Here is a 13,006-nt window from a genome sequence, read left to right as displayed (position 1 = left end):
TGATATAATATTTTTGAGATATAGGACTTATTTAAAAATACAGCTTGATTAGCCTGACCAGGTGGTGGCGCAGTGGATAGAGCGTCGAACTGAGATGCGGAGAACCCAGGTTCGAGACCCCAAGGTCGCCAACTTGAGCGCCAGCTCAACTGGCTTGAGCAAAAAGCTCACCAGCTTGGACTCAAGGTCGCTGGCTTGAGCAAGGGGTTACTTGGTCTGCTGAAGGCCCGAGGTCAAGGCATATATGAGAAAGCAATCAATGAACAACTAAGGTGTCGCAACAAAAAAGTGATGATTGATTCTTTTCATCTCTCTCTGTTCCTGTCTGTCCCTCTCTCTGACTCTCTCTCTGTTGTAAAAAAAAAAAAAAAAAGGAAGAAGAAAAAAAATACAGCTTGATTAGAAGACAACCAAAAATAAGTTTGAATAATGTATTTGGTTTTATATGCCAAAGTTTCACTGCATATCTTTTTTCATTATGTTTTCTTTATAACCTACAAAGTTCAGCATTAAAAAATACTGAGATAGAGCGTCGGCCTAGCATGCGGAGGACCCGGGTTCGATTCCCGGCCAGGGCACACAGGAGAAGCGCCCATTTGCTTCTCCACCCCTCCGCCACGCCTTCCTCTCTGTCTCTCTCTTCCCCTCCCGCAGCCAAGGCTCCATTGGAGCAAAGATGGCCCGGGCGCTGGGGATGGCTCTGTGGCCTCTGCCTCAGGCGCTAGAGTGGCTCTGGTCGCAACATGGCGACGCCCAGGATGGGCAGAGCATCGCCCCCTGGTGGGCAGAGCTTCGCCCCTGGTGGGCGTGCCGGGTGGATCCCGGTCGGGCGCATGCGGGAGTCTGTCTGACTGTCTCTCCCCGTTTCCAGCTTCAGAAAAATGAAAAAAAAAAAAAAAAAAATTGAGAAATACAGTACTTTTTGCAAATCAAAAAAATAATATGGTATTAAGTAAAACATAAAAATAGTTTTAAGTGCTGGCTCTAACTTCCATAATTTGGCTGAAATTAAAATAATATTTATTGAGTATCTATATTGTCTCATTTATATCATGTATCAAATCTGCAAGATATCTATTATTAGCAGAGGTTAAATAACTTATTTAAGCTTCTTCCATTACACAATGCTGATCTACTGTAGCAAATTTTATGAATAGCATCATAGCCATAATGTTTTCTTTTTTTTTATTTGGAAAATATTTATTAAATGCTTACCATGTACAAAGTATTATGCCAAGCAATGTGAACAATATTATGGGGAAAGCCACAAAGTTTCTGCCTTTGCACAACCTAGTCCAGGTAGTAGACAAGCTCAAAATTACACAGAGCAGAAAATGAAGGAAGAAGAGCATCAAGGAAGAGCTATCAATCATTTAATAAAATGAACACCTAGTCTGTCTTCTTTTAAGACCAAGCTCTTCACCAAAACAGACACCAATCTGGCTACAGTGAGCCCCTTGAAAATGAGGGGCTCATTTCACAGTTACTTTTTCACAGAAAATAACAGTTATTTTCTTCTGGAAAAATTAAAATGAATAAAGTTTAGTTCATCAGGGAACTGCTTTGCAAACCAAGGTAGGGAATTCATCTGATAGAGATGTTCATTTAACATTTTTGATAAGAAGAAAGCTGGCATTCTAAAATCAGAACAGATAAACAAGCCAATATCTTTATTTTCAGTTCTACATTGCATGTCTATACAAATAATTTGCAAAGTCTTCAGTTGAGTTTATTCTATCTTGCTCTGTCTTTTTGCTCTTGAAGTCAAGAAACATTCAAGGTACAGTATATGTGTGCACTTAAGACAGAAGAGAAATTCTTATGTGTTTATTGTATGAAGATTGAAAATTTTTTTTTAAGTGAAAGGAGGGAAAATAGTGAGACAGACTTCCACATGCGCCCTGACAGGGATCCAACTGGCAACCCCCATCTGGGGCCAATTTGGTGCCTACACTCAAACCAGTGGAGCCACTGGCTGCCAGAGTAGAAGAGAGAGAGAAGGCATAGAGGGAGGGGTAAAGAAGCAGATGGTAGTGTCTCATGTGTGCCCTTACTGTGGATATTCACACGCCAGGCGCACACTCTATCCACTGAGCCAACCGGCAATGACTTTTTTTTTTTTTTTTTTTAATAAATTTTTATTAATGGTAATGGGATGACATTAATAAATCAGGGTACATATATTCAAAGAAAACATGTCTAGGTTATTTTGTCATCAAATTATGTTGCAAACCCCTCGCCCAAAGTCAGATTGTCCTCCGTCACCCTCTATCTAGTTCTCTGTGCCCCTCCCCCTCCCCCTAACTCTCTCCCTCCCTCCCTCCCATGTCCTCCCTCCCCCCCCCACCCTTGGTAACCACCACACTCTTGAATGACCATTTTTTTAATGCTACAGTAAAAGCCACTAAGACTTCAAACTTTCTCTCATTTAAAAAGTGCAACATAAATTTCTCATGTGAACTCTCTAAGACTTTAAAGCCAATAGTTCAAATTTTTGATAGTTAGGAAAATTTTTTAAATGACCTGGCATCCAATCCATCTGGTATTGTTTTTGCAATATACTCAGCCTTATATTTATCCCAATATTTAGTGAGAGTATTCTACCAGATTAAAATTCTAAAATTAGAATTAATTTCAGGTAGTTAATGTGAAGCATAATTATAATTATCAAAGATTCTCACTGCTCCTGATAATGTCAGAAAGCTTACCCTTATAGATTTAATTTGGTTACTATATTTTTAGTTGTCCCTTATCTCAAGAGCTATAGGCATTTGAAGTACAAGTTTCTGATATATTAATATATATCTAATATACAAAAACATGTGCATTGGCTATTTATTTATTTATTTATTTATTTATTTATTTTGTCTTTTTCTGAAGCTGGAAATGGGGAGGCAATTAGACAGACTCCCACATGCACTCGACCAGGATCCTCCCAGCATGCCCACCAGGGGGCGATGCTCTGCCCATCTGGGGCATCGCTCTGTTGCAACCAGAGCCATTCTAGTGCCTGAGGCAGAGGCCATAGAGCCATCCTCAGCGCCTGGGCCAACTTTGCTTAAATGGAGCCTTGGCTGCGGGAGGGGAAGAGAGAGACAGAGAAGAAGGAGAGGGGGAGGGGTGGAGAAGCAGATGGGCGCTTCTCCTGTGTGCCCTGGCTGGGAATCAAACCCGGGACTCCTGCATGCCAGGCCAATGCTCTACCACTGAGCCAACCGGCCAGGGCTTGCACTGGCCTTTTAAATATTTGTTCCTTGAATGTGAGATTAAATCCAACAAAAGTCTCATGTCCATGTCTCTATAATCTTGTATCATTTTTTGGAATCTAAAAAGAGTCATGCTGTTCTTACTGGATAATCTCCCCAGCACTGTGGCCAAGCCTGCCCAGAGACTCATTATTAATAATAGGAATACAACAGAATTCCTAAGCGAATTACAGCATCATCTGGAGAATATCTACAGTATAAACATCCAGAATTTATTTACTTATAAAAACATTTACCAGAAGGAAATCAAACATAAATCCAAGAAGGACCAAGAGGATGAAATCCAGAAACCCAGTGTGTTTTACAGGAAACTGATGAGCTGTCATTGCAAGGCTCTACTTCCTGTTGGAATTACAGATATTATTTTCACTAACCTTCAATATTTTCATGTTTAAATCATGGAAAGGGGCAATTAAAAAAACATTTTGTGGCACAGATGTCAAGTGGAATTAAAATAAGGAAGGTTATCCTCTAGAAATAGCAATGATTACAGTAAAATGTTCCTTCACACTTTTCAAATCAGCTAAAGCCAAAAACCCATTAATTACATGTTCTTGAAGAATGAAACTTTCAGAATATCTTTTCTTTCCTGCATTATTGACTTATTAACTTCATTTCAACTTAATAAGCCATTCATTTATTTCTGGTTTTTCATTATTTGCAATTTCCTCAAAATTGCACACAGTATATTATAACCCATGGTAGACTATGTTTATATAAAACACGCATATAGTCAAATGTGACAATATATGTTACATTTTTATTAATTTAGCATGTATTCTTTAAATCATCTTTCACAATATAATGCACACATTCAAAATGTCAAGTGCATAAATGTAAAGTATGTACATTTATTTTTTTTTCAAAGCATTATTGAACTCATTGAGTTAATATTGCCTAATATTTCCTTAGGTCTTCTATTTACACAAATGAAACCACCAAAAAACTTAACTGGCTAAAATACTGATTCTTCTGGTCTTCATTTTTTTTGTTGTTGTTTCCTCTGACAGGATGCAAGATAAACACCCAGTTTGCTTGAGTTTTTAAAGGATTATTTCCTTTGCCCCACTTGAATGACCAATAAAGACACAAGTCCTACTGGCAAAGTGAATAGGGGGTCTTCTGGTCTTCATTTTAACTGGAAAAGCCCTACACAAATACAGTAACATAATTCTCTGATTCCCTGCCTGAAACTGCTCAAGATGTAAGCCAGAGAGCCATATTCATTACAACAGATGATATAATGTCACTTTGCTCTTCTGTCCTAAAAATGAAAGAAGGCTCCTTAGAACTGAGATTCTATTTTCTTCCATTGAAACCCTTCTTTGAACTTCCTCTTTCATTGCCTACCCTGATGTCAGGCCTAACATAATGTAGCTGAATTAATATTAAAAAGTTAATTCACCCTGGCCCATTGGTTGAGTGGTAGAGTGTTGGCCGGGCATGTGGAAGTCCCAGGTTCAATTCCCGGCTAGGGCACACAGGAGAAGCACCCTTCTGCTTCTCCACTCTTCCCCCTCTCCTTCCTCTCTGTCTCTTTCTCTTGATCCCCTATGCCTTGATCCCCTTCTGCACAACTCTTTCCCTCTCTTCTCCTGCCTGGATTTCTTAGGAACCCTGGTTTTCTACCCTCCCCTCAGTCCATTAGTCCTCATAAGAATCCCTGTCCTTTAGTTTGGGTATCAGGCTAAAGGCAGCTTGCTGCCATCCTTGGGAAGGAATAGGACCTGTTTCACCTTTCCCTCCATCATTTCAGACAGATTTTTCTAAATGCTCACGTCAAAAGCAAACATTGTCTTTTCTACTCTACATATACAAAGCTGCCTGCAACCATGTCCTGTTCCAAATTTATGCCAATTACATACTCCCTTTTAACTTACCGTATTTCCCCATGTATAAGACGCTCCCATGTATAAGACGCACTTTAGTTTGGTGATTCGAAATTTGAAAAAAAAAAGGTATTACTTAAAGTTATTGAACTCAAGTTTGATTTATCATAAAATTCATACAACTCATCACTATCAAAACTCTCATCCATTAGCTTGTCCTCATCGGTGTCCCATGATGAATCACTGTCTTCATATATTACTTTATCCTCAGTTCCATTTCACGTGAAAAAGCAGAAAATGCAAGCAAAAAAAATCTACAACCACTGTATAAGACACACCCATTTTAGACCCCAAATTTTTCTAAAAGGGTGCATCTTAGACATGGAGAAATGCGGTATTTTCTGATCAATTTCTCAGTGTTTCTCATGGTTAATGCCAGGCTGCAATACAACCTTACCTCTGTCGCTAATGTTGCCAGTCTGATCTCCTTCCTGAACTCTAATCTCTTGTTTCTGAATATCTGATCACCATTCCTGTTGCATTTATCATCAGTACCACAAACTCCACTGTCTTCCTAGCCAAGCTCTGCTCTCTGCCGCAGTCACCATGTTCTATTAAGGGCCTCACATTTGATTCTCGTTTGTTTCTTATTCCCTTGTTCAACCAGGTACCAAATTTATAGATTCCACCCTAAAAAATTTCTTTCTTTTAATCCATTTACTCTTAAGTCTCTTGGCACTGCCCTAAAGATATTTTACTTTTGAGAAATAAGGCTCACAAATAACTCACTTCAGCTAGAGTTAAAACTATAAGAATGAGGCCCTGGCCGGTTGGCTCAGTGGTAGAGCGTCGGCCTGGTGTGCAGGAGTCCCGGGTTCAATTCCCGGCCAGGGCACACAAGAGAAGCACTCCACCTCTCCTTCCTCTCTGTCTCTCTCTTCCCCTCCCGCAGCCAAGGCTCCATTGGAGCAAAGTTGGCCCGGGTGCTGAGGATGGCTCTGTGGCCTCTGCCTCAGGCACTAGAATGGCTCTGGTTGCAACAGAGCAACGCCCCAGATGGGCAGAGCATCGCTCCCTGGTGGGTGTGCCAGGTGGATCCTGGTCAGGCACATGCAGGAGTCTGTCTGACTGCCTTCCCATTTCCAGCTTCAGAAAAATACAAAAAAAAATTAAATTAAATTAAATTTAAAAAAACTATAAGAATGAGAGATTCAGCTTTTCTGCAGATTCTAATTTAGGACTCAATATTTCTACTAGTATTTTTTTTAAAAATAAAGTAAGTTAGATCTGATAAGAATGCAAAAGTATGGCTTTGTACCCACTATAAATAAACAAAATTATGTTGAGAGGAAATATATAACAATTTTAAGGAGAAAAATTCATGATCAATGAAATGTCAGTTCAAATTACTAAAAGCAATTGTAGTCTTACTATTTCAGTGAGGTATTGAGAGAAATAATAATAAAAACTATGGAGCTGAAAGATGTTGGCAGGCACACCGGGCTCTGGGCGCAGTCCCCACTCCATCCGTCAGCCCTCTCCCGGGCTCTCTAGCTTCTCATTTTCCACATCCTTTCAGGGAACTTTTGTCTCAATGCTTTACATATGGGGCTTTCTCTTTTTCTGTTGAAGGAAAGGATCAGTGAGTTAACCCTACTCCATATTAGCTTATTTTTATAGTTGCTTCTTACCTAATGTTTAGGGTGTAAATTCATAAGTATTTTTATTTTTTTAATTCTCTCAAAAATGATTACATACATGAATCATCTTAAAACTCTTTTCCCTGAGTAGACTGTTGCAGAATTTACTTGAAATAGTCAACTGTCCACATGTCCAGGGTTGGAGGAGACTCCAGGCTTGAGACGAGACAATTACTTGTGTTCTCTTGCTAATCACATTTGCCAGTGTATTACCAAGAAACTCTCTTGTTAAATGCTTCAGAGAAACAGATTCCTTGGGGATTTTTCCTCTTCTTTTCCATGACTGTTTGTCCTTCTGGAGGGTCACCTCTGATGGGAAGCTTCCTGTTTCATCCATCTTATCTACACCCCCTGCTTAGCACAACGCCTTGGGCGCAGTCAGTAGACAACAGACATTTTTTTTTTTTTTTTTTTTTTTTTTTTTTTTTTTTGCTGGGCCATAGTCTTTAATCCTACCTTGCACCCGGCAGGCAAGTAAAAATACACACTGGGCTCCAAAACCCAGTCACATTCAGTGCTCACAAAGCCACTGACTTATCCGAGTTTCCTAGAATCAAAGGTTTCTAGCTCACCAGACTTATTCACCTCTGTTCCCCGTCTCCTTCCTTATCCCAAATACAAACTCTACACAAACTGGCATCTCACTCAGCACTCCGCCATCTTGGCTGCTTTTCCTGGCCTCCTCCACGTGGCCTCCTTCCGCTGCTGGCTCTACTTTCTCTGCTCTCTCATGCTAACCTCAGGAACCAAGAGAGACAACAGACATTTTTGATTGAAAAAAAATAATCAACATTGTGGAAGTGAGCCATCTTTCTTTGAAGATCTTTTGATGAAAGTATTCAAAATTAACAGCTACTATAATTTGCTATTTGGGTTTTGTACCACTTATGCCCTTAACACCAATATTATTTTGAGACCAGTAATTCCTAATACCATGGTCAGATCTGATGATGGACAATATACCATTTATGGCCTCCAATTACTAAAGCATTCCTTATCTCTGGAACACTGAGATATTTAAATTTTAAGCAATGCCCTGAAAGTTCTCAGTGGTTTATGATTTCATTGCAATTCTAGGTTCTGAGTCTACAGATAGAAAAATCCGAGCACTCACAAAGTTATCCTTAAAATTTGGCACTCAAGAATTTCATTATTAAAATTAAATTTCAAAATTAAAGTATAACTTTTGGTCAAATTGAAGACATTAAGGTAGTTAGTATAACCTTCAAAAATATAGTGGGATAAACGTACTATATTCCACCCAAGTTTGCTACTTTCCTAATGTCAGAAACAAGATGAGAGTAAAAAACAGAATGTACGGCACTGGCCAGTTGGCTCAGTGGTAGAGCGTCAGCCTGGTGTGCAGGAGTCCCGGGTTCAATTCCCTTCTGCTTCTCCACCCCTCCCCCTCTCCTTCCTCTCTGTCTCTCTCTTCCCCTCCCACAGCCAAGGCTCCATTGGAGCAAAGATGGCCCAGGCGCTGAGAATGACTCTTTGGCCTCTGCCTCAGGTGCTAGAATGGCTCTGGATGCAACAGAGCAACGGCCCAGATGGGCGGAGCATTGCCCCCTGGTGGGCATGCCTGGTGGATCCCAGTCCAGGGCATGCAGGAGTCTGTCGGACTGCCTCCCCATTTCCAGCTTCAGAAAAAAAAACAAACCCAGAATGTACTAGGTCCTATTCTCATTCCATGTCATCATCTGATCAAAATATCATCAGATGAAACCCAGTTGTGTGGTTTTTATCATAACTTAAAGCAAGAAATTTGGGCTGTGAACACACCCAAAGTTATACGCAGCTACTATTTCCTGTCATGGAAACAGCTAGTGAAAGTTTGATAGCATTTTTAAGCAAATGTTACCAAAGAATAGAGAAAGAGAGAGAGAGAGAGAGAGAGAGAGAGAGAGAGATGGGGATTCTTTAATGTAAAATAAATTTGTACACAGATTTCTGTGGGTTCACATTTTTGTTTCCTGGCATTTTCCTTACTCATAGATGTAGTGGGGTTTTTTTAAATATCTATTTTAGGGCCTTTTTTATCACATCATTAGCTAACCAACTTTAATGAACTAATGATAAAATTTAATTAAGCAGACAACTTTCACCTAAGTTATAAAGATTCTACAGTATTGCTAGAGGTATACTGCTGTTTTAAATTTCAAAAAGCCAAGGCAGTGAAATACTTTAAGTGAGTGATTCTTTGAAATATTAATCATATATTAAGCAAGTGTAGAAAAAGTAGAATCACAAAGGCAATGGGTATCACAAATAGGATCAGTCAATTGAAAATTGAAAAAGTCAACCAGCCTGACCAGGCGGTGGCGGAGTGGATAGAGCGTTGGACTGGGACACAGAGGACCCAGGTTCGAAACCCTGAGCTCACCAGCTTGAGCGCAGGCTCTTCTGGTTTGAGCAAGGAGTCACTTGTTCTGCTGTAGCCCCTTGGTCAAGGCACATATGAGAAAGCAATCAATGAACAACTAAGATGCTGCAACGAAGAATTGATGCTTCTCATCTCTCTCCCTTCCTGTCTGTCTGTCCCTATTGTCTCTCTCTCTCTGTCTCTCTCTGTCTCACACAAAAAAAATCAACCAATTAACTGGCTCTATTACCTGTACTTTGCCAAGCAGCCAGCTGGGCTGACTCTTCCAAATTAACTGAGTCTCAGCCTGCAAGGAAAAGAGTTACATGTCAGTCATTAAGTTTCCAAGTTTCAGTAAGGTTATTATTTTGGCCTTCGTGACAATGAAGCTTTATGGGATCCACTTCGCTCTACACAAATAATAAAAATCATTCCAATCAAGAAAATCTACAATTTAATGTAGAGAAAACCAAAGACCCATGAGCATTCACTGCAGAGAAGCACGAACATTTTGTGGCATAAATATCAAGAAAGAACCCGTTTGAATCCTAGAATTGTAACATTAAGCTAATTATGCTTACAATGAACTTTGATTGCATAGATTGAGGATTCTTATCTGGAGGACCACAAGCAGGCTACTGTTATTAATGTCAGGGTGCTTTATCCCTGAGGGATGGATCTCTTATCTATATTAGATGGGATTGAGAACCACTGGTATAGATGATGAATAATAAACTTGCAATTATCAATGGAGGAGATAAAAATGATCTATTTAATGTAAAAATATACAAACTAGGAAGTTTCAAGTGAGTCAAAATAAGATTTAACTGTACTATAAGTATCCAGTCATGCTTTGCATGGCTGAAATATTTGACCATGCTGATGGGTTTGTAGCAGTGATTTAAAACAAGAAGGCAGTGGTCCTGGGGACACTTCCGAACTGTCACAACAAAGTTTATGCAAAAACAAAACAAATCAGAACAACAAAACTGAACTACTGTATTTCAAGTGCATCTGTTTTTCACCCGTGCATCTCTGTAATTGGCACAGTGGCTAAGACTATACTAGGAGGGTCCTGAGTAGTACCTGAATTAATACATTGACTTAAAGCTAGATATAATTAATTAGTTGTTTCCATAGTTCCAATTCTATTGTGAATTTTTGAACTGATAACTTTTGGTTGCTCAATACTCCCTTGAATTTTAGGATTAAAAACTATTATAAAGTGATAAATAAGTATCTTGCATTGATTGTCCTGTTTTATTTGCATGTTTACAGGCAAACGGACATAGTTTTGTACATATGGAACATGAAAAAGCTGTATTACTACTGAAGAGTTTCCAGAACACAGTAGACCTAGTTATTCAACGTGAGCTTACTGTCTAAATATTTTTTATAAATAGTGAAGATACGTCTAGCCAGACCTAATGTTCAAAATTAAATTTATACATAGGAACAAATTTTGCCAATTGCTGGACCAATGGCAAACATTAGTGCCAAATGTATAATATTATATGTTAGCACTGATCATCCTTAAAAATGTTAACTATATAAATATGATGTTCATGTGGTTATGTATTAGTTTTAATTGTCAGCCTCCGGCTGTGCATTGGTGCAGTTTTGTTTTGTTTTTTAACCAAATAAGTTTCTTCTCAAAATGGATTTCATATGATTTCAGAAGCACGGAAGCACACACAAGCTCTTTACAAATTCTGCTCTCCATCAGAAACACTGCCTCAAAGTTGTATATGCCTTTATATAGAAAATACAAACAGAAAGAATTGTAATTCCCATAAAGTATTTCTAGCACAAGATATATGTTGGCATATACACAAAAAAAGAATATAGAGCAAAACAATATTTTCATAAACTAAACATCTCGGATTGAGAAAGAAAATATATCTTAAAATAAGACTTTACTATATTGACTCTTTTTCAATAAAAATTACATGATAATGCCTTATGAAAGTAACTGTACATATGGTATAAAGTGTTTCTACTTGGTTCCATAGTCATTTGCTAAATTCTCATAACACAGAGTGAAATGTTTCATAAATTAGCCATTTATCTCTGGGACCTGAATAAAAATAGAACAAACTAATTTATTTGATGCCTTTAGCTGATTGCAGTACATGCAGAGTTAAACAACAGACTAAAGGTCATTACAGAGCAGTCTTTTCACCACAGATTTAAGCAGTGAACGATGGTGGCAGGAAAGGTATTGCTTTATTTCTTTCAAGTTTATATTGATTATAAACTGTGACCCCTGTGATTTCTTTACTTGTAAATGAGGAGGAATTTATTTGTGTGTTGCTTTATCTAATTTGCTACTTTTAAATAATTTAAAATGAGTTTTGGAGATTGATAAAATTTATCACTAGGAACGATTGCTGTTAGAAAGGTATGGTGGGAGATTAATAAACTTTGGTATTTAAATATGAAACTTCAAATATAATTTCTCAGAGCTAGAGTCTACCTGTATTATTAATTTCAGTGCCTGTTGTTTTTTTTTGTGGGCAGAAATAAAGAAAATACTTTTGTTTCAAAAATGTTTCAAATTATAATCCTGAATTTTGTCTCACTTGAGAGAATGACAAACATAGTTAATACAGGCTTAGTTTAACATTAGAACTGTTCTATTCAATAAATAATCAATTCATTTTATAATTCATTGAACCCATTTCTTTTTTATATTAGTCATTAATTTGATTAAATATTAATTTGAGATTTTAGAACAATTTCCCAGAGTTGGTTATGTGAATTCTCTCTCATATTTCCATAGAGCTCTTTTTAAAATATACGTAATAAATTTACTTTACATACCAGTATTTCAAGTCTTCTATTAAGATTTTCACAGTAGTTTCCCACATTGATGTCATCAAAGCTCTGAGAATAATATTTGTAAGTTAAATGTTTTATGGGGACATTGAAAATATTGTATTTTTGTAGGGTCTATTAAAAATGGATGTCACTTATTAGAAGTATAGTGGTATTTTTTGGCAGTAGAATTTGTCACTTGAAGGCAAATGATACTTCACTTTATAGATGATGCACTAATTTTGATGTTGCTTTATGTCAGGGTAACATTATATCATGATTTTATAGAGTTTGACATTTAACAAATGATTAAATGATTGGCCTATTTAATATGTTTCCCAGAAGTAACTTTTAAATGCATTTAAATATATTTACAGTTTCTGATGAGAAGTGTTTTTCAGAGCCTAATTTTCTTTGACAAAACTTGCACCAAACCACCACCTCCAGCTGCTATTATAGGATGATCATCAAGACAGAGGCCCTCACTGCCTTTCACAAGACCGCTTTAAAGAAAAAACAACATCAAGGGTATAGTTTCGTGGCAATGAAGCAGCTCAAATCATCCCATCAGTTCTGTTTACTCTTTTCCAGTAGAAGTAGGAGAAGAGCCAATGTAGGACCTCCCAGGTCTTTTTTCTTCTGTTAGGTTTCCATGACAACCCCAGGCCTTCAGGAGATGCTTGTGAGGCACAGCTGAAAGGATCATGATCTTTGTAAACACCTCTGCCACTCCAGATGTGGCAGCATGGCCATGGCCAGTGCTTTCATCGTTCTTGTTGTGCTGTTCAGAAATGAGGAAAAAAGAAAAGAGATCCCTGACCAACTGGAAAAGAAATCTGTTTCTCAAACACCTCACTGTCAATTGTACTGCCATGCTGCAGATTAAGACAAGGCAGGTAATAATGAAAAGAGGCATTTTTAGGTGGACTGAATAAAAACAGTCACTAAGCAGTTAAGGGTGTGTGTGTGGGGGGGGGGACCTAATTAATTCCACAAGTGACCAAAACCAATTATACATTGATTTTTGAGTAT

At 38.1% G+C, this 13,006-nt stretch overlaps 1 protein-coding gene and 1 non-coding gene across 3 annotated transcripts in view; one reads left to right on the top strand and one right to left on the bottom strand.

The window, feature by feature from the left end:
* LRRC7 (leucine rich repeat containing 7) overlaps positions 1-12,259 on the top strand; it is a 598,371-nt gene extending 586,112 nt beyond the window's left edge. For both annotated transcript variants that reach the window (XM_066268909.1, XM_066268907.1), the window contains one exon: positions 10,436-12,259. In XM_066268909.1, coding sequence (XP_066125006.1) covers positions 10,436-10,543 — 108 coding nt within the window. In that variant the 3' untranslated portion in view covers positions 10,544-12,259. The remainder of the gene's footprint in view (positions 1-10,435) is intronic.
* LOC136332413 (small nucleolar RNA SNORA27) lies at positions 4,259-4,386 on the bottom strand. The gene has a single exon (XR_010730678.1). It is a non-coding gene; the product is annotated as a small nucleolar RNA SNORA27 (small nucleolar RNA).
* Positions 12,260-13,006: the final 747 nt, after the last annotated feature.

The sequence above is a fragment of the Saccopteryx bilineata genome, chromosome 3 (assembly GCF_036850765.1).
Source record: "Saccopteryx bilineata isolate mSacBil1 chromosome 3, mSacBil1_pri_phased_curated, whole genome shotgun sequence".
In the NCBI taxonomy this organism is placed as follows: Eukaryota; Metazoa; Chordata; class Mammalia; order Chiroptera; family Emballonuridae; genus Saccopteryx; species Saccopteryx bilineata.
The sequence above is the reverse complement of the archived record's forward strand: the minus strand, read 5'-3'. Positions and strand labels throughout refer to the sequence as shown.